This window comes from Euleptes europaea, chromosome 2 (genome assembly GCF_029931775.1).
Source record: "Euleptes europaea isolate rEulEur1 chromosome 2, rEulEur1.hap1, whole genome shotgun sequence".
Taxonomy (NCBI): Eukaryota; Metazoa; Chordata; class Lepidosauria; order Squamata; family Sphaerodactylidae; genus Euleptes; species Euleptes europaea.
In genome coordinates, this window is record NC_079313.1 from 110,543,120 (window position 1) to 110,565,553 (window position 22,434).

Below are 22,434 nucleotides of genomic sequence, written 5' to 3' on the forward strand. Positions count from 1 at the left end.
ACCACTGAGCCATGGCCCCTCCCCATGCTCTGCAGCAAGAATGTTTTTTGGGGGTCGAATCACAAACCAATGAAAAACAGGGGCTAGTGTATGGTCTGAAACAACAGGAGTCAGTAGCCTTAATGACGCTATGTAGGATTGCTTGGACATGAGTAACCATCTGGTTGGGAAGCCATACCAAGCGAGGATGTACACAAGAAGACAATGCAAAGCAGAAACACAAAATTCAGTTTAATTTAAAGCTTTCTAAAGTATTGACAATACTGCCAAGTGCTTGTCAATCATCCCAGTATGGAATGTATCAAATTGCCCAAAACATTGGAAGGCAGAAGCAGGTTTATTTTTATTTCTGGAATAATTTGATGTTTTTCATTTTATCTCCCTACATTAAAAAACAAAGTATTATCTTGTTCTTGAAATTAGTTAAAGGTTCAGGGAGTGGGCCTGGAATATCTCAGATAACCAAACCCCTGCAGTCCTCCATGGAGGCAGCATTAATTGGCAGTCAAGCAAACAAGCCATCTACATCCAATTTACAAGTTGGACAACCCAACATCTATGTGGAGAACCACACTGTTCAGTGTCCACATGGAAAATCGGTCTCTGCAATGTGAATTCCAACCTGCATGACATCCTGTGCTTACTAGTTGCATGGAGTTATAAATATAAATTCAGTTTAGTAGAATGAGCCTTCCACTGAGGGGACTATTAAAAAAAAAACACACGCCCAACTACAGAGATACAAGTTTCTTATTTTTACTGCTAGGATGACAAAATCCAACCATCTCAACCTGAAGAAGCAGCCTAAATTAACTAGAACATAATGAATTTTATGAGACTTGTTAATAATGAGCGCTACAAAGAGCTGAGCTGCCAAGGAAAACTTCCCTGATTCACATTCATCTTGGAATGCATTATTTTTTAATCATCATCTTCATGTAATTATACATATTACAGATATAATGCACTTATACTGGGTCATGATTGCAGTATGTCGTAGTCCTGCAAATGTCATCTTTAACTTTGTGGAACAGGCTGAATTAATTTGAAGAATATACAGAGTTTTTCAGGGTATTGAACAATACTTTTTTTTCTTGATTATATTGAGCAAATGTTATCACAATGCATCCATGTTCAGAATTTGCATGCTTCAGATACTGCAGAGCAGATGGAATAATCTTGCCCTGGTTGTGAGCTTCTCAAATGTACCCTAATGGCTACTATCGGAAATCATGCTGGGTTAGATAGACCTTTGGCCTGATTCGGCAAGGTGGTTCTTCTCTAAGTCAAAATGTGGAACATGCATACTGTATACAGACTACCTTCTAAAAACTGAAATGTTTTTAGCTCAGTCACCCAAGAGCCCATACTGCCAAAACACTAGCAATGCTGCAATCCTTGCACTCAACAAAGTCATCTCGCTTGCAACGCATGCTTCCCTGCTGACTCAATCACACATATCCTCAAACTGCTGATATACATACAAATAACAGTACTACCTTTTGGTCTCCAAAGTTGGCCTCATTCATCACCATACTGGCCACACATACGCACAGTTTCCCTGCATAGGAACCACAGTTCCCCAGCAGAATGGCAGAAGTCACACGCATAATGAATTTGCTAGTCTGTTTATAATATGCAGCAGCGATCTCCCCATCAGGATCCTTTTGGGGGACGAGAATTATTCACATCTCCAAATATCCCTCCAGCTGTTTATGACAATGTACATTTATCATGTGTTCTGTATGCCCTCTGAGTCATGATCGTAAGTACATTAACATACTAGCTGGAGAGATAAAGAGCAATTGATAGATTTGCTAGTAAAGAAGTATCTGGTAACTGATGGAATAGTATTTTCCCCATGGAATGGAATAGAACTTGTCCCTTCATGCAAGTCCTGCTACATGCAACAAGAGGTACTTCCTACTAAGAGTGTTAAAGATGCTTATCAAGAAAAATGCTATGGGAAAATAAACCTCCCAAGAAACTGAATCAATTGCAAATTAAGTTTAGAAGTACAGAATGGAGACACTGAGTTGTCAGGCAAAACACTGCATCTGGCATTCCTCATCATTTAAATTTCTCATTCCCAAACCACACTTAAGAATTTGACCAAAAAAATAAAAAAAAACTCAAGTCCATGATTTTTTTTAAAAGTTACAGAATGCATTGCTTCTCATGTGCAAATGGCCCACAGTCGAAGTACAAAACAGTGCAACCCTATGCAGAATTGCTCCAGTCTCAAAATTTCAAAGGGCTTAGACCAGAGTAACTCTGCACTGTAAAAGGACTTGCCCAATGAAGTTATCAAAATCAGAAAAGTCCAGCACTGGTTAAAGATACTTCAGTTAAAGGACAGTGCATCCTAATGGCAGGAACAGGGTCAACTGAGACTAGAGGTTGCCACTGCATCAAACTCCTTTCTACCTCTGCGTTTGGGAAGGGCCGTGGCTCAGTGGTAGAGCATCTGCTTGGCATGCAGAAGGTCCTGGGTTCAGTCACTGGCATCTCCAGTTTAAAAGATCAAGTAGTAGGTGATGTGAAAGACCTCTACCCGACACTCTGGAGAGCTGCAGCCAGTTTGACCATGAGAGGGGGCTGGACTGTGAATTGTCGAGGGAGTGAAACTGCCCCCTCCCCCCTGCAGAGCTATGCTCGCAGAAGGCAGAAGGAGGACCTATTTCAAACTCTTTTTCTTCCTTACTGCAGCTCCCAAGTCACACAGCCATTGTAGTATGTGTCTCATGATCCTAGGAATTGTCTTTTCAGGGGCTGGAAGGAAAGGAACAGAACAGGAAAGAGCTGTGTTCCATGCCCAGATGGTTGAATACAGGCCCATATTTTGATATAAAGGTGGAAGCCTTGATAACAGATGGCCACATCAACAGACCACAAGGCAAACACTAATGCTACCTAAGCTACATTTAATAGAGTGGAGGTTTCACGGCAGTTGGCAGTGCTCCATGGATTTCATCCCTGATATTTTAAGAACTTGTAATTTAACAAAAAAATTACCATTATTGATTTCGCTAAAGAGCAATATATATTTTTAATGCCTGCTAGAATTCTAACACAGGGTTGAGCATGATTTTTCACACGTTACAAAATATCATAAATGCTTAGGTCATGTACACCTATGAATACACACAAGTCTACAGGGAAGACTCCCACAGCATCCCACTATTGTTGAAGTCCAACGTATGTTGGTGCAAATGTTCATACATATGATCTCACAGCGGCAGAATGTGCCTTGCCAAGAACAGTTGAATCTTCCAGTACAAACAATTTACAAAGCATGTTTTTGGAATTAAAAGCATACTTCCATCTCATTAATTTTTGGACCAGCTACTAAGCCGACAGCAGCTTTAGCGATAAAGTTCTGATTGTGGCAGGTCTGCCAGAAACCCAAATAAAATAAATTATCAGAATAATCAAAGGAAAAATGCACTGATGTTGTTTATACTACGAAGGTCTAAGGGAGCAAGTCACATCTTCCAGGCTTATTTCAGTTCATGCTGATGATGTAAGATCACGGCACTGAGGCCAATGAAGAATGATCAAGTAGCTGTCTCTAACTGGCTGAAGATTTCGAATAGCTGTGGTGCAGATGGTGATATGTATATATGCACTTTATTTATTGTACCGTCCTAAGGGGAGGGGTTGTGGCTCAGTGGAAGAGCATCTGCTTGGCATGCAGAAGGTCCCAGGTTCAATCCCTGGCATCTCCAGTTAAAGGGACCAGGCAAGTAGGTGATGTGAAAGACCTCTGCCGGAGACCGTGGAGAGCCACTTTAAGGGGAGGGGCTCTGGCTCAGTACTAGAGCATCTGTTTGACATACAGAGGGTCCCAGGGACTAGGCAGGTAGGTGATGTGAAAGACCTCTGCCGGAGACCGTGGAGAGCCACTTTAAGGGGAGGGGCTCTGGCTCAGTACTAGAGCATCTGTTTGACATACAGAGGGTCCCAGGGACTAGGCAGGTAGGTGATGTGAAATACCTCTGCCTGAGACCATGGAGAACAGCCGCCGGTCTCACTTTGATGGACCAAGGGTCTGATTCAATAGAAGGCAGCTTCATGTGTTCACCTTTTCCAGACAAGCAATGTACAGTGAACACGCATGGGGGAAGAATAATGGTGGAGGGTCCTACCCCCCCATCCCCACTCATTCGATAGACTATTATAACAGATTCTATAAATGAGAAGACTCCGACTGAGCACTGAAGTTAGATCTAACAGTAGCTTCAGAAGAAAATTTGCAGAAGCAAATCCTTCCCTTCACATAGCAGTCCCAAACTCAACCTGAAAATCCTTGACTGATTAGAGGGAGAACACATGCAAAAAAAAACAAAAAAAAACACAGCCCCAGCTGTCTTATGTGGGGATGAGAAGGTTATTCCACCAGTGGAAGATAGGGCAAAGTTACCCTTCCCATTAGCTCTTACGGGAGGATTCTGTGGGAGCTGCTGGTAGAAGTGAAAGGTAAAGACGATCCATCTCCATGAATTCTGTTTTTACAACTACAGAGTGCAGCCTTTGGAGTGGTGCAAAAAGCAGGGTTCCCAAATAACAAGTACTGAGGCTAGATGAGCAATCCTCAATAGCCCCTCTGCTTTGATAGCGATTTCATCACAGATTAGAAATAGGGGCCCTTCAAATATTTCGGATATTTCTATGCTGCCTCTTCAGAGTCTTACTCGAGACTTGGAAGTTCAAACAACCAAACTTAGAACACAAATGTTTTGTGCACTCTCACACAGCTTTCTTCGTCTCCAACATTCATCCATAATTTCTGCTGCATAGTTTTTTTTAAAAAATCAGTAAAATCAAAAGGGGCAGAGGAGTACTGCATAGCCTCTCTTTATCCTAACTATGCTCATTTTAGCTGGCTGGCGCAATGTTTGGGTCCCAAACGCAAATGCTTTGCATAATGTACATTCTTTTGCTGCTCTGCCACTGCTGTACCCCATGCCCCATTTGTCTGCCCAGCGTACCCCAAAAATTGTATACAAAATGCTAGGGTGGGGGGAGAGCTGTGTGGTTCCTCCCATTCTAGCCTTTCCCATTTTGCCACCCCGTCGGACTCCCAAAGCCAAGTGTGTTTGTGTTCATTTGAATTTTCAGTCTAAGGCAAGCAAGGACACATTACAGATCCCAGCAGAAGGTACTCTGGCTTCCACATATATTACAATATCACCATTCAAGATTGCTATATTTAGAACAGATGCAATTTAGCTCAATTAACACTTCTATGGTCAAGTTTATTACTTTGTAACAATTTCCTGTCCCTTTATTAAAAAATAAGATTTGGTTTTGCTGTTTCAAATCACGAGTACTCAGAGGATTTCCACTCCTCCACATCTGAATTTGCCACAAAAGAATATGCACATTAACTTTATTGTTTCCACTACACACCATCCCCCTTCACACCAATTTCATTAGATTTGGGGTTATCATTGTAATCTTTCATTTTGTCACAATGCTCCCTTGTACAATTCCACCCAATATTCAAGGCCTCTGCATTTTTCACATTACACTTATAACATGCACTGAAGCTTTCATGCATTCTATCTTTAACACGAGCTCTCTATTGGCATAATTATTATAATCAGTCACAGACTAACAATGCAATCCTAAACACCCTCTATACCCACTGATTTCAGTGGACTTAGAAGGGTGTAACTGCTTAGGCCTGCACTGAAAATAAGTGATGACTGTTAGATCAGAAACAAGAAAAAAAGGGAATAGAGTTTAATAAAACAATGATTGTGAAGCCAGCAGGGCCCAGATGCTCCTTTTCTCTCCTTCCCACACAGCTTAAAAAACAATCCCTGCAACATACAGCCACAGATTTGCCTGTAGCCATACGCTCTACCCATATCAAAAGAGTGGCATGGATCCAAGCGCATAACAAGACTTTGGAGGGCACAGTTAATTAGGTCATTCCGTGCATTATGCAAGACCTGAAGGAATATGATTCTGGCCGAGGAAAAGAAGGACAACGTATACATTCAGAGCTTTCCTGCTCTGAGGAGCTGGATCACCTGTATTAACTTGCCAAGTAGAGGAAAAAAACATTAACTATATGCAGGTGCATCGAAAAAGTGGACGATTCTCTTCTCTTCGGCTAACTGTTGCCAAACGAAAAGAGTAATTGATGAATAAATGAAGTATTTTTCACACAACGCATAGTTAAATTGTGGAACTCCCTGCCCCAGGATGTGGTGATGGCTGCCAGCTTGGAAGGCTTTAAGAGGGGAGTGGACATATTCATGGAGGAGAGGGGTATTCATGGCTATTAGTTAGAATGGATACTAGTCCTGCTGCATACCTATTCTCTCTAGTATCAGAGGAGCATGCCTATTATTTTGGGTGTGGTGGTACACAGGCAGGATGGTGCTGCTGCACTCGTCTTGTTTGTGGCTTCCTAGAGGCACCTGGTTGGCCACTGTGTGAACAGACTGCTGGACTTGATGGGCCTTGGTCTGATCCAACAGGGCCTTTCTTACGTTCTTGTGAATAATGGACTAGCTCTTCAGGATGTCCAGCAATTGCATGGTTTCCCCTTCAGACAGAAGAAACTGCTTCTGCTGATAGCATCCTGCCCAAGAAACAACAGTTTTTCACAGGTTTAAAATAAAGCGGGGGGGGGGGGTTGTATGGAAAGAATCTGCTGTTGATGGTCTGTGCACAAAATAGAGGACAATGGAGTGTGGAAACATGAAGAAAAAAAACACCACCAGTCAGGAGGCTGAAAAGTGGGAATTCCTTGGTGTGGAAGCAGCCCAGGTCCTCAGTCTTCTAAATGTTTTAATGCAAGAATTAGGCAGGAGACCATTGTAGGTGGGTTCCCCCCCCCCTTTGTTGCATATTTGCCCATCTCCTTTATTGATAAACTGCTGGTAGGACTTTTCTGCCTTCAAGACAGTTCACTCACATACATGCATCAAATGATTTCTCAAACCTGAATGTGCGAAATAACTTTGCTGTGAGAAGAACTGTGTTTGAGCAGATATAAACAATCTACCTGCAGCGTTTAATTTGTGTTTGCTTGCTCACCTCTGCCAGCTAAAACTTGGTACCGCAGTGACTGACATCCATGTGAACACTAGTTCCTAAGTATCTAGGAATTTTCTGGGATGAGTTTTTGAGTGTGTTCTTGCCAGTCTATTCCATGCTAGTAGTACTTCTACCAAACTCAGTCCCTCCCCAGTTATATACCATCCACAGTAACATGCCTTTGTTAGTTCGGTGTCTCAGTCTCTGTACAGACCGCAAGTTTCAGCATTCTAAAAACCAGGGACCACAAAAAGGTTAAACATACAGTTTTAGTGCATTTCAGCTAAACAAAAGGCAAGAGGAGGCATTTACTATTACCTTACTGAGCCTAATTTTTAAAAAGCCAAAAGGTGTTTCAGGGACAGCTTCATACCTTCCTTGTACATAGGAAATTAAGGTTCACACCTAGCTTTGCCCTTCCTGTACCAAGACAGATAAATTTGCTAAGGGCTACATTATATATCAATAAAGTCATTGCAATCAATCCAATGATGTTATTTGACACACCAGGAACTGGCTCATAGCATTTCTGCCATTTCAGAATTTCTGCATAATAAGATTATATGCACTTATCTGCTATTAGAACGGAAAAACAGAAGCTCTGATTAAATATGCCTGTGATGAGCTTTAGACAGAATTTCTTTTCTGTAAAAGGGAAATGATCTTTGTTTACCATAGCAGCAGTAGCCAGGACAGACACCCACGGGCAATCGCTGTGTTTACTCCGTTATACCCATTAACGGTGTAGTCTTGGGCAGAGCTGCACCCTTCTGAACCCACTGATTCCAATGAATTTGGAAGTCTATAACCCTCCTTGCGATTGTCAATGTAATTTGTCTTACAGTGCAAAGACGGGCCTGTGTGCAAATGGGAAGCAGAATATGAAAAGGGGAAAAAATACAGCATGTTAAGTGACGTCTCACGGTAAGGAGTGGGTGTGCATTAAGAAGCCCTAACAAAAGCAAAGTGCACCTTAGGTGACATAATGCAAGGAGGCCAGCGGTTCTGTGTTTAGGAACTCCAACACACAAGTCAATGAATAGTGCACATTAATAGCCAATGACTAAAGGTACTGAATTTTTCAAGCACCAAGTTAAGCATTAGTGTACTTGTTCATTTCACAACCCATTTTGACGGCTGAAACTGCAACTGTGGGAAACCACCTAATTTCCATGTTTTTCACAGATCTAATGTTGCCAGGCTGCAAGGAGAAAGCCCCCATTTACCCATAATTACACCAGAAGATGTGACAGCCATACTTTTTTGGCTGTCACCCCTCCCTTCACCTATACTCTTCCCCATCAGCTTGAGCAAACAGAACACCAGGTGTTCTCCAACCCGGTGTGGGAGAAAGTAGGTGGAAGAATCAAGGAAAGACAATCAGGAGAAGCCAAGAGTGCCTTGTCTTTTGAGGGTATTGGACTTTAAGAAGGTACAGGAGGAATCTTTGGGTTGCAGCCTTATAAGCCAGGCATCTTAAGTGTGATGTTGAACACATGAAGCTGCCTTATACTGAATCAGACCCCTGGTCCATCAACATCAGTATTGTCTACCCAGACTGGCAGCGGCTCTCCAGGGTCTCAGGCAGAGGTCTTTCACATCACCTACTTGCCTAGTCTCTTAAACTGGAGATGCCGGGGCGGGGATTGAACCTGGGACCTTCTGCATGCCAAGCAGATGCTCTACCACTGAGCCACAGTCCCTCCCCAACTTGATGATTTTACTGTGTGCCTCCATTTTGGGAAGGGGGTTGTAGACTAGGGAGTATCCCCTGGTTCAGTGACAACTGTGGGGCTTACTCGCCAGTTCCTGCTACAAACTAATTCACCAGTTGTTAGGGTTGCCAACTTCCAGGTTGTCACCCTTGTCCCTCTTTCTTTCAAGGTTCACTACCTGTACAATCACTGCTACCTGGTACTCATAGAAGCTGACAATCTTCGTGGCAGACACAAGCAACCAGACTGGAATAAAAGCATGTTTGCTTGCTCTGAAGAAAGCTATGACCCACCACATTAGTACCAGGCAAGTGTGTGCATATGCAATCGTGTGTGTGTGTGTTACGTTTCAGACTTATGGCAACCATGTGAATTAATCACCTCCAAAACATCCTATCATTAACAGACTTGCACAGTTCACGTAAACTTAAGGAAATGGCTTTCTTTATTGAGTCAGCCCAACCTTACACCCTTCAAGTAATCCTGATGAGGGAAAGGAAAGCAGAACTAGCACCATCTCATGCCCTGGTAAAAAAAAAAACACTGAGTATTGTCGAAGGCTTTCACGGTCAGGGTTCATTGGTTCTTGTGGGTTATCCGGGCTGTGTAACCGTGGTCTTGGTATTTTCTTTCCTGACGTTTCGCCAGCAGCTGTGGCAGGCATCTTCAGAGGAGTAACACTGATGCCTGCCACAGCTGCTGGTGAAACATCAGGAAAGAAAATACCAAGACCACGGTTACACAGCCCGGATAACCCACAAGAACCAATAAACACACTGAGGTTTGAAACAGTGTTACAGAGTCCACGTGCCATCCCGTTAAAATGTTGCCAACATTGACAAGGTTCCCAGCCATACTCTTCCGCTGACATTGCAATTTACACTTGATGATTTTGCTGTGTACCTCCATTTTGGGAAGGGGGTTGTAGACTAGGGAGCATCCCGTGGTTCAATGACAACTGTGTGGCTTACTTGCCAGTTCCTGCTACAAACCAATTCACCAGTTGTTAGGGTTGCCAACCTCTAGGTTGCAGAGATCACCTGGAGAAAATGGCCGCTTTGGCAATTGGGCTCTATGGCATTGAAGTCCCTCCCCTCCCCAAACCCAGCCCTCCTCAGGCTCTGCCCCAAAAATCTCAAGGTATTTTCCAGCCTGGAACCGTCAACCCTACCAGTAGTATTCTCAGTTACAGATCAGAGGCCTCCTCCCCCTCCCCACAATTTGGGTTTGGGGCAGTTTGTCACTAGATACCTTTGAAGCAGAATGCCTGATCTTCCACCAGAGGAAAGGTCACAGCTTAGATAATGCTCTGCTGGTTGCCTTGGATTTATCAAGTCATGCATCACCCTAAAAATGTCACTCTGCCCCTTTAGTGCAGCTGGGGACCTGAGTACCTCTTCCAGCCCATAAACTGTTATCATTTTAGCATCAGAGTGAGCCCCACTCATAACACCCTTTACAAACGAATATATGCTCAGCATAGGACAGTAGGGCCCTATGTTCAGCCCTCCGCAGTCATGCCATTAAAATGTTGTTCAAGCTGAAAGGAAGATGATCACAGATAACAAGCTCTCACATGGCTAAAACATCTGACAGCATCTTTTTCAGATAGGAATTCTGGATTACATGCTTGGTAGACGCAAGCCAGCAATTACTACAATACCTTAAAGCACTCACTACTCTTCAGAATATATCTAATAACGATCAAGACCTTGCCTCAGCAATACACCTACACTACAATTCAAACAACTGCTTATTATGTTATTGTGAGCATGGTATATAGTTAAAGCAACAGGCCTCGAAGCGCTTATATCTGAGAAATTTAAATACTTGATTTTCCATTCCATTATATTGTGTTGCTCTTCTGATGCCAGGCTCAAGAAAGTCTTTTACTACTATGGATCAGTACCTCACACAAGTGGCACAAGACATTTAGATAAGTCTTCACATCCCTGTTTTTCAAATCAATAACTGATTATACACCGAAATGCTCTACCCCAGAGTTTGTTCAATGTCCATTGCTGGAACAAATATGTGTTAGTGTTTAAGATGCCAACAAATTAAGAGGGCTACATTTCCGTGCTTTGAGGGGGGTAGTGCTGTGCAACAGTTAGAGCGTTGGCCTAAAAAATGGGCTCAGATCTCCACCCTATTGTGAAGCTTGTTGGCCGGCTTTGGGCTAGTTAGTCCCTCTCATCAGGACCTACCTAACAGAGCTGCCAGGCGGATAAAATAGAAGGGTGAACCATGCACACCAACTAGAAGAAGAGTTGGTTTTTATATGCCGACTTGCTCTACCACTTAAGGCAGAATCAAACCGGCTTACAATCACCTTCTCTTCTTCCCTTCCCAACAGGCACCCTGTGAGGTAGGTGAGGCTGAGAGAGCGTGACTTGGCCAGGGTCACCCAGCTGGCTTCATGTGTAGGAGAGGGGAAACAAATCCAGTTCACCAGATTAGCGTCCGCTGCTCATCTGGAGGAGTGGGGAATCAAACCCGGTTCTCCAGATCAGACTCCACCACTCCAAACCAACACTCTTAACCACTACACCAAGCTGGCTCCCATTTCTCTGAACTTGCCTCAGTCTTCTGTGCTTCTTCCTCTGATGTAACTATCCCAATTCTACAGTAAACTGTTCAAGAAGTATAGCGAAACAGACTATTTGGAAAGGGGTGAGGGGATCAGATACCTTGATTTGGCCAAACACACAGTCCATTTATTCATGGAAGGTTTTGCATTGGATTTGCCACTCTTTAGATGCACCTTTTTCCCACCCATATTCTCAAAACTCAACAATAAGCCGCCATGCAGAGTTTTGAGAATTCAGATGGGGGAAATGTGCATCTATAGAGTGACAAATCCAATGCAAAACCTTCCATGAATAAATGGCCCAAGAGAAACTTCCAAACCATAAATAAGTGCAATTTATCTTACTCTGCCTAATAACAACTGGAGGTGTTAATACATATCATAAACAGCAGTTACTAGAAACAAATAACCTTTGCCCCGATTTCTGTTCCGCAAGCTCCACAAAACTTATCTTACCTGTTCGGCAGCCCAGTAGTTTCCATGGTAACTAAACGTGATTCCCTCATTGTAAAGAAAGGATAGTTCTGCATTCTATAAGTAATTGTCTAAAAGAACCCTACACAAGATGAAGTAAATGAGGTTGCCAGATTTCACAGTTGTAGACTGCCCCAGGGGTCCCACTGAAGCCTGGCAGTGGCCCTCTCCTGAACTATGTGTTACCTGGCCACCACAACAACATGTGTCGCCACTGTTCCAGACATGCAGCAAGACCTAGATGCAGAGGGAATGTGCATGCCTCATCCCGCGAGACAGGCACCAAGGATCCACGGGCAGGACGACCCCTCCGAAGTGAACCAGAGGGAATCCATTTTCCTACAATCCCATCCCCATATCCAGCAGATGCCATTTCTCAAGGTCACATAGCCAGCCCCCCCTCCATCTGCATGATTAACGATCCATCGGAAGCCCCGAGGTATCAGCACCAAAGAGACCGCATCTCAGGCAACTAGGAAGTGATTCACCTCGGACGCAGCTGTTCGTGCCTTTGTGTCAACTCAATAAACCCATCAACAATTGTCTCCCGGACCTCCCGGAATTGTGCAAAACCCATAGGTTCTAGTTAGCCCGTCTAAATCACACATCGCCCCACCCCAGTAGCCGATCGTTAACGCTATTGTCTACCTTTGTTTGCCATGGGAGCCATGAGGGGGTAAGCCCATCATTCCCCATCCCAAAAAGAGTATAACTGGGGTAGTTTTCAGCCATATACTATCCTTCTTTGACCTCTCTTGTACTTGCTGTCACTCTGTTGGTGTGGGTTTTGCACAGCCCAGCCAATATACCCTCCCGACTTGCTGATCAAGCCCCAGGAATCCCTGTCCCCCTCCTTTCTATTAGCCACATGGAACCCAGGACATCTCCGCTAATAGACCAGGTGTAGTATTACCCCTCTTCACGGAAAACTGCCACATTGGAGAACATCTCTGTAGTCCTACCTTTATTTCGTAGCCTCTGATTGTGTGTTGTGTACATGTTATTGGACTGTTTGTGCACATACTTTTAAGTAAACTTCTTAAAAGAAACCATTGCTTCCACCTCTTGTTTGAATCTTGGAACGGACTACCGTAAACAAAGGTCAGATCCCGAGGTTATGCCCCTTGCCGGTTATTGATTTCCTAATTTCCCCCTATAAATATTCATAACCGAGCATTTTGGCTAACACCACACTGAAGAGAATATGATGCTGGAGTTGTGTGTGGTGGAGAATGCGCTTGCAAGATGGAATGTACCTTGAAGATACAGTAACTTTTGTCTTTCATGTATACATACACACACACAAAGACTCATTTTCTACAGTTGTAGGAAAGTGAATTTTTTTTTCTAAGTACTCTTTTAACATTAATTGTTCTTTTATGAGAAAATAAATCAAGCTGGCCAAGAAGGAAAACAACATAGAATCACACTGCTAACAGTTCCCCAGAGGAAGAGGAAACTGATTATACAGTTAAATTGCTACATTGTAACAACTGCCACATACAGCTCACAAAGGAGCTGTGGAGGGTTTATGTTGCTGGGTACCAGACACATGGAAGGTAACGTGCGAGGAAGGGAATTAACTGCCTGCTAGCTCTCCCTGGTTTCCCTCACCACTTCCACTTTTCCATACCCTTCTATCTATAGGAGCATGGTGTTACTCATGTGATTGCTATTAATCTTTGCAGCAATCCCGATAATAACAGGTCCGAGCATTCCAACTCTACATGGAAGAGGATAGTCTCAATGCAACTGAAATTTGTAAAGTAAAGAAAAGGTCAAATAAAAGGGCAGCGGCGCAGGAAAAGTTATCTTCAAGGCATACAAAATATCTCTCAGACAGTCTTCCAGGGTGGCTACCAAGACGTCAGGCTATCCAAAACTATTGCGACTGAAGGCATGCTGAATAATACACTTTCAAGCCACTTTTAATGCATTTTAACGATTGATTGTAAGTAGATTTTGCCATTCATACAGTAAAATCCAGCTTCAAAGTGGACTGAAAGTGTATTATTCGGCATGTGTGAAAGCGTCCTTAATTATCTAAAAACTGGTTTCACATGCTTAAATATTACCAATGGTTTTTTTTAAAAAAAAAACCAACAGGCTGAGTTTTTAGCTTATTTAGTAACAGAACTCTCATGTTCCATAATGCCAAAAAATGAGAGTTAGAGAATGATACTCGTTGTTAAACTTAACTTGGGCAACCACAACCAAAAAAATGGGGTCAGGAAAATAATATTGTTCATGAGTCACTTTTAAGGAAAAGGTTATTTTGTTGAACAGCAATCTTACCTCAAGTTCTTAAACTTTTGGTTAGGGAACTTTTAATCATTGAAGCCAGTGGACTACTCCAGCATAAATGCTACAAGAATTGCTTCCCGCACAAGGAAAATCCACAGAAATAAATCTGGAACCCTCAATAGAACTGCTTTAGTTTTATGGGGGGCAAGCACATATGATCATGTGTAAACAACAACAGGTAGAATTGAGGGGAAGTCATCCAGGTATGCTACTGCAAGTGTCTAAATGATAGAGATTAGTACCAGGACTGTAGCAAAGAAACGGAAGCAGAGAACGAACACAGATGAGCAGGTTTCTAAATGATGCATGAAATCACACATCCATGTCATTATTTCCTAGAATTTTCCTCAAATTCTTCTACCATGTGGAAGGGCTCTTTATTAGATAAGCCAATGTGGAAAGGCTTCTGAGAAGGAAAACGAAATTAAGAAGCACAATTAACTGTTGCAATGTTGGCTCCATTAAAGTCAATGGGAATTTTACAATGGGAATTTTCAGTCGAAAGCCAAATTGTATTCTGTATTTCCATCAGCTATACTGACATGGTGTAGGGCTCAAAAAAAACAAAAAAGAGATTCTGAGTCAATATATCTTAGCCTTTTCTCTCCTTTGATCAATATAGTTCAATGGTATATTTTAAGGCACCCGAATATTCTAACACCAGTCCAACTACAAGTTGCCCCATAAAAGTTAACACTCTTTCTGAAGGAAGACTGCTGAATAAACATATTAGGAATTGAAACACCTCTCAATGGCAAAGCCCAGGATAAGTCTATAATTGTATTTTAATAGTTGTGAAGACAGCACCATCTGATGGACAACAGCAAAATTACAGCGGCTGCAACAGATGGAAGCCTTCAGACAGTTTAACTTTCAAATCCACCAGAGGTGTAGAGTGGTTGAAGATTTTTTTTAAATCTTTGCTTTCATTATCTTCATATTAGCTGTGCAAATCGGTTACAGGTTATTAAATTTTCAGCGGTTAAGTGTAATCTTAAAAATGAAAGGAAGCGACACTCTCCATAACCTCGCTTATGGCAGTGGATCACCAAGTCACGTTTATTTCTATAAACAAGATACTCTTATCTTTTGTGGTTGCAAAAGCAGGAACTGAAGGAGAGGGTAAAAGGTGATGGTCCCAATCAGGCAGAGCAAACGCGGATTTCTTCCTTAACAAACAAGGAAAATAGCCATCTCTCATCTGTTGGCAAACCCTTGTTACCCAATTCACTTTAATTTTATAATTGCATTTGCACAGCCTTTCTGCCATGTCCGTCTCCCGCTCCTACCCCACGCCGAGTCTGGAAATTTATTTTGAGACCCATATTTAAAACCATGACACCAATAGTGGATCATGCATCATGAATTAACAACCCTCCTCATCTTCAACATTCCTCACTCTTTGCTGTTGCTTGCACAGACAAAAGGCTGTCTCACCAGCATGTTCTTGTACACAAGCTAAAATGTTACTGTCCGTTTATGCAGTTGTAAAAACAAGTCGTATCGGTTCCAGTGGAACGTGACGCCAAGCAAGTGCACTTATGGTCATAGTTACGGGCCGGTTCATGCAATCCTAGGCAAGTATCTAGCTTAGGGAGCACGCACCATGGAACTCAAGACACGGTCAGGCTTCGGGCACAAGCGTAATAATTACGATACAACCCTGAACATGCTTACAAGGAAGCAAGTCGCCTGGAACAATCATCCAAACTGATGTGTTTAAGATCACGGGTTTTGGTCTAACTTGTTTGAAAGTCCCACACTCTGGAAGCCCTCGATCCAGGAGAGAAAGTCACAATCAGCAGGGGAAAAGTTTTAGTAGAGTCACTCCATTTCAGTTTTACAGTTACTTTTTACAAAATTTAAATCTGACAATGTATTCCATTACCTTCCATTCTAGTTGGAATACAGCCACCTGGTTTCTTTAAAGCATAGCCTGTGTCACTCGGAGAGTCGCAGAGTGACCCAGGGTCATCTGCCATCATAATAATCAATCCCCTTGGAATTTTTTTTTTTTTTTAATCCCCTGCTGAAATGTTCGGGAACTCAGACAAAACTCCAGAAGGATCACAATCTCAATATTTACCAAAATTGCCAACGGGGGGGGGGGTGTATTTAACAAAGAAAGTGTTTGATCTTAACCCAAAAGATCCCTTTCCTTGAAATGAGCTGAAACTTGAAAGGTCTAGCAGCCAATCCTGAAGGCACGCGGTCCACAAATAGCCGTGACTCTTTATAAGAGGATTGCAGCCAAGCTAGCAAATCTTCAGTGTGCAGGTAGATAGATAGCATTTAAGGAAATAAAGAGAGATTATCTGTGCTTAGAATCACTGCAAAAGCCATAGCAGGGACAGATAAAGAAAGCCTGTACAGATTCCCCTATCTTTCTCTCTACAGGCATTTGGCAGGAGGTAAGTTATGATGAAGGCAGAAGCCGTCCATTCACAGGAAATTCAAACCGAGGAACTAAAGGAAGGAGATTTCTAACTACTTGTCAGTTACATGCACTCCCAGACTCAGCCTCCCTCGAGATTAAAGAGAGAGACCCTGACAAGTGTGAAGGAATATGCCCAAGTGGCCAGCCATCCAGATAAAGTTATTTCAGCTCTTAAGATCCCAAGGGCTGGCAGGCATGGCGGAGGGGGGGGGAGTCTCCCCCAACGAACTTCTAAATATGTTAATCAAGTTTTTGATTTAAAGATACATGAGGACAGAGGCAGATTTTTCAAATACCAGGCGCTCCTCCTCTGCCTTTGATGGAGACCAACTGTTTACTATTTAAAGGTCTGGAGGGTCTCGGCTCCAAGAATGAAGGGATGCCTTCGATATCCCACAAGGCACAACTTTAAAGAAGCATGAAACCCAAGCTATAAACCCAAGCTATAAAGACACTGTCGAAGTGCCAAGAGTGGTCGTCACACACACTCAGAGTCAGTTCTATTTCTGATGCTAAATACAACACTGGAGGACATTAGTTCCTTTGTTGCCCAGTGCATTTTTGAGAAAGGAGGTCCCTTATGATTTTTTAAGCCTATCAATAAATATATATATATATTTTGCTCGTAGGGGGAGATGACGAAAACAGACTAATTCAGCACCCTGCTCACATCCAGATTCTTCTCCGAGTTTGGCGGCTCGGCTCCAAACACGCACACCAGACCGGTCTCCTACAACCGGAGACCGCGGCGAGCCACCAACACAATGCAACTACCTCCAAAAACTTAGCTCAAGAAGGACTGGTCATCTCCCCTCGGAAGGAAAAAAAGGTGGGATGCAATGCCATCCACGGTCCTCCGGCAACCCCTCTGACGGAATCCCGACGCCTCTTAAGGCGGCGCCACCGCTGAAGGTGGCCACTTACCTGCGAAGACCTGGCCCTGGGCTTTTTGCAACAGCTGCAGAAGAAGAGCAACGGTAGCAATCCTCGTCATCCTTCCCGGGAGTTCACATCCCTTGCCCACGGTGGTGGCAGCAGCAGCAGCACAGCCGGCTCTCGGCGCGCCTGGCACACATCCCTCGCATCGGTAAGCCCGGAGAGTTGGGAGAGGATCTCCGGCGCGCTCGCCCTGATCTGATGAGTAGCACAAGCTGATTGAAGAAGCGAGTGGGGGGGAGCAAGGAGGGGGCAGAGAGAGAGAGAGAGAGATTTCCCCCGAGTCCTAACGCTTGCCTCGTCTCTCGCCCTCCCTCGTTCAGAGAAAAGGGGGGAGGAGAACCACCAGCACCAGGCATTCGCCACCGTCACTCGTACTGGCCTCAGCCACTGGAAGAAGAAAAAAATCCTATTCTGCGCTCAAGCCAGTCCCCCTTTTTTGGCAGAAAGCTACTGGGGGGCGGGCAGGGAGGAGGAGAGAATCGATGTAATGAACAAGCCGCTTCTCCACTGAGCTCGAAAAACCCCTTTCCCGAAAACGTTGCAAAGAAAATCAGAGGTGGGAAATGTTGCAACGCCTAAAACGGGAGATCATAGGATCATAGAGTTGGAAGGGACCACCAGGGTCATCTAGTCGAACCCCCTGCCCAACCCAGGAAATTCACAACTACCCCCACACCCCCAGTGACCCCTACTCCATGCCCAGAAGATGGCCAAGATGCCCTCCCTCTCATGATCTGCCTAAGGTCACAGAATCAGCATGGCTGACAGGTGGCCGTCTAGCCTCTGCTTAAAAACCTCCAGGGAAGGAGAGCCCACCACCTCCCGAGGAACCGATCTGTTCGATGCAAATCACTGGAAGAGAGATGGTGGATTTGGAGCGGTTGTTCTTTCTCTTCTCTCTTTCTCCCCCCACCCCCCACCCCCCACCTCGTGTGTGCTCAACCGGTTCCAGGCTTGTGCAAACCTTGCAAGGAAATTAGAGGGGGGGGGTCTCTTGGGAGAGCCGCCGGTTTCTCGCGGGGAAGAAAGGGGGTAATCAAAGAACGGGGGAGAGGCGATCTGCGCCCCCCCCCCAAGCCAAGGAATAAGGATTGCGGTTCAGCTCGGCTACGGAGGGAAGAGCCGATGAGCCCCCCTGCGAAGAGAAAGAAAGTCAGGCAAACGCCGGTTTCCAGGGGGGCCCATTATTAGATCAAATCTTCTAAAGCGCTTACAGACATTTCCAGCTGAAAATAGTAATTTCCGTCATTATTCACTTAACTTCGGCGAGAGTCGGCTGCGAAATACCTCCGCTCGGCGCGCGAGGAATCGAGGCGTACACACACACACACATCCCGGGTCTTCAAACGCGTGCACGCGGCGCGCGCTTTTCGAGCGGCTCCGCGCGGGCGGACGCCGGCCAGGGCTCGCTTCGCTGGGTGACAAAAGGAACGGCGCGCCGCAGGATTATCAAGCCCCTTTCCTCCTCCTCCCGCCGGGGGGAGAGGCGCTTGCAGCAAGGGACAAAGCGCGCTTGGGCTAAAGGGCGAAAACGCAGGGGAGGCTTTGCCTTGGATTGGCCCCTCTCTAGATCGTGGGTTCTCAACAAGGGGGGAATTCCCCCCCCCGCGGGGGGTGGGGGTTAGGGTTCAAGGGGGGGAATTGGGACCACTATTCAGCAAAGTGGGATGTCCTGTAGAGTATGTACAATCGGTCAACTTGTAGTTCGTTTTTAATTGAATCTGCGACATTCAATAAAGTTTATGACTCTCTTGGGAGGGGGGGAATTATATTCGGAACAATGGGGAAAGGGGGGGTGGAGAAGGCTGAGAACCCCTAAGAGCCCCTGCTCTGTGCGTGTGCGTTAAGTGCCGTCAAGTCGCTTCCGACTCGTGGCGACCCACTTTCCCCACCTGAATTCTCAAAACTCTGCATGGGGGGGGGGCTTATTGTGGAGCGCTGAGAATTTGGCAGGGGAGAAATGTGCACACTTTGTGTGTTAAGCGCCGTCAAGTCGCTTCCGACTCATGGACCCTATGAATGAAAGTCCTCCAAAATGCCCTATCTTTGACAGCCTTGCTCAGGTCCTGCAAATTGAAGGCTGTGGCTTCCTTTATTGAGTCCGTCCATCTCTTGTTGGGTCTTCCTCTTTTCCTGCTGCCCTCCACTTTTCCTAGCACGACTGTCTTTCCCAGTGACTCTTGCCGTCTCGTGTCGTGACCAAAATACGACAGCCTCAGCTGAGTCATTTTAGCTTCTAGGGTCAGTTCAGGCTCGATCTGATCTAGAACCCACTGGTTTGTTTTTGGGGCAGTCCACGGGATCCGTAACCCTCTCCTCCAACACCCCCTTTCAAAGGCATCTGTTTTCTTCCTATCAGCTTTCTTCCCTGTCCAGCTTTCGCACCCGTACCGAGGCGGGGCTTGCGAGGCGAAAGGAGCGCCGGGGTCCGCCGGCGCCGACCCCCGCTCCGCTTCGCCTTCCTCCCCGCTGAGCAAGCGGCTGCCGGGCCTGGAGCGCGCGCGCCGCTCCCTTAATGGAATGGAGGTGTGACTCCTCGCGTCGCCGGCAGGGGGTGCGGTGACATAAAGGGCGAAAACGCACGGGCGCTTGAGCCTCCTTTCTTCCCTGTTCCAGCCAGGATTCAGCCAGGATCTTCTTCGAACGTTCGTGCGTTCGATCCTGGCTGAATCCTGGCTGGAACAGGGAAGAACGTCCGTGCGTTCGATCCTGGCTGAACGTTCTTCGAACGTCCGTGCGTTCGATCCTGGCTGAATCCTGGCTGGAACAGGGAAGAAAGGAGGCTCAAGCGCCCGTGCGTTTTCGCCCTAAGAGTACTTTGTTGCCGTTCCCGCCCCTCCCTCTGGCAGCTGGGTCGCGCCTATGGTCTGAAAAACACGGGGAAGTGGGGTGGCGGAGAGGGACGAGGAAGGGGGGGGATTTGGGGATGGGGTAGAACCGGAACGGCAGCAGAGGGAAGAGGGGAAATGGTTGGTGTCATTAAAAACATTGATGCCATTGATGCCGTTGATGCAGGGTCCGTTTTGATGCTCGCTCAAAGCTCTTTTTCAAAAGGCGACTTTACAAATGCCGATTCACGGGCCCGGCGCAAAAGGGGGGATCCCATAACCCCCCACCCTCGCCTGTTCCTTTGTTCCTGTTTGCATAGCCGTTAGCATGTGCATAGCTAACCCGCCGCTGTTTTTTTGCATGGTTCCTTCCCGGGGATTCTTCGCGGCAAACGCCAAAGGTCGCGTGAAATGGGCTCGTTAGGAAGGCAAAGCAGGTACGCGCCGGCTTCGCAGTCCCTTCCGGAACGATGGTTCAGCGTGAAAAATTCGGAAAAATATACTATGGCACACTTAACGGAATGTCTGAAAGACGCCACACGTGAACGGAATCACGAGAGATGGAGACCCTTTTATGAATTTATGAAAAACACAAGACAAAAGATTCAATCGAATTGAATAATAAAAATATAGGATATAAGATGCTGTAAATAGTGAATACTAGACATCAGCAGAATGATATAAATATAGCTTTATTTGTTATTTGTTACTCTTCTCTCCGCCCCACAAGGTGGTAACATTAATTATACTAAAACTATACAACATTATGTGTACCCACTTACTTTTATTCTGCCCTACCCCCTTTTCCCTTCTGTACTCTTTTTTATAAGTTAAAACTATTAAAAATATTTATAAAAAAAGAAAAGAAAAAATATGCGGGGCAATTCAGCCTGGAACGCGCTGCTAATTACCATGCAAAAATGGCCCGGGAGAACGTTGCGGTATCAAAGCAATAAGCGCAGGACAGGCACCAAGAAGCAGAGATGCCAACCTCCAGGTGGGACCTGGGAACCCCCTAGAATGACACCTCATCTCCAGTCTACAGATATCACTCCCTAGGGTTGCCAACCTCCAGTTTCAATGTAAGTGTAAAGTGATGCATATTGGGGCAAAAAAATCCCAACTTCACATATACACTGATGGGATCTGTGCTGGCAGCGACAGACCAAGAGAGGGATCTTGGGGGGGTAGAGGATCGCTCAATGAAGATGTCAACCCAGTGTGCGGCTGCTGTAAAAAAGGCAAATTCCATGCTGGCCATAATTAGACGAGGAATAGAAAATAAAACTGCTGATATCATACTGCCCTTGTGCAAATCTATGGTGAGACCACACTTGGAATACTGTGTACAGTTCTGGTCACCTCACCTAAAAAAGGATATTACAGAGCTTGAGAAAGTGCAGAAAAGAGCAACCAAAATGATTAGGGGACTAGAGCAACTGTCCTATGGGGAGCGGTAAGGACGCTTAGGGCTGTTTAGCTTGGAAAGAAGGCGGCTGAGGGGAGACATGATAGAGGTCTATAAAATTATGCATGGTTTGGAGAGAGTGGACTGGGAGAAGTTTTTCTCCCTCTCCTATGATACTAGAATACGGGGTGATCTGCTAAAGCTGGAGGGTGAGAGATTCAAAACAGATAAAAGGAAGTATTTTTTTCACACAACACATAGTTAAATTGTGGAATTCCCTGCCTCAGGATGTGGTGATGGCTGCCAGCTTGGAGGGCTTTAAGAGGGGAGTGGACATGTTCATGGAGGAAAGGGGTATTCATAGCTATTAGTTGGAATGGATGATGGTCCTGCTGCATACCTATTCTTTCTAGTATCAGAGGAGCATGCCTATTATTTTGGGTGCGGTGGAACACAGGCAGGATGGTGCTGCTGCAGTCGTCTTGTTAGTGGCTTCCTAGAGGCACCTGGTTGGCCACTATGTGAACAGACTGCTGGACTTGATGGGCCTTGGTCTGATCCAGCAGGGCCTTTCTTATGTTCTTATGTTCACTAGCTGAAGTTCTCCTGTTATTGCAACTGATCTCCAGCCGATAGAGATCTGTTCACCTGGAGAAAGTCGCCACTTTGGCAATTGGACTCTA

The 22,434-nt window shown here is 45.1% G+C and overlaps 1 protein-coding gene across 1 annotated transcript in view; it reads right to left on the reverse strand.

The window, feature by feature from the left end:
• PTPRT (protein tyrosine phosphatase receptor type T) overlaps nt 1-17,599 on the reverse strand; it is a 764,724-nt gene extending 747,125 nt beyond the window's left edge. The window contains exon 1 of the mRNA XM_056844110.1: nt 17,501-17,599. Within this exon, the coding sequence (XP_056700088.1) occupies nt 17,501-17,570 (70 nt within the window). The 5' untranslated portion in view covers nt 17,571-17,599. The remainder of the gene's footprint in view (nt 1-17,500) is intronic.
• Nucleotides 17,600-22,434: the final 4,835 nt, after the last annotated feature.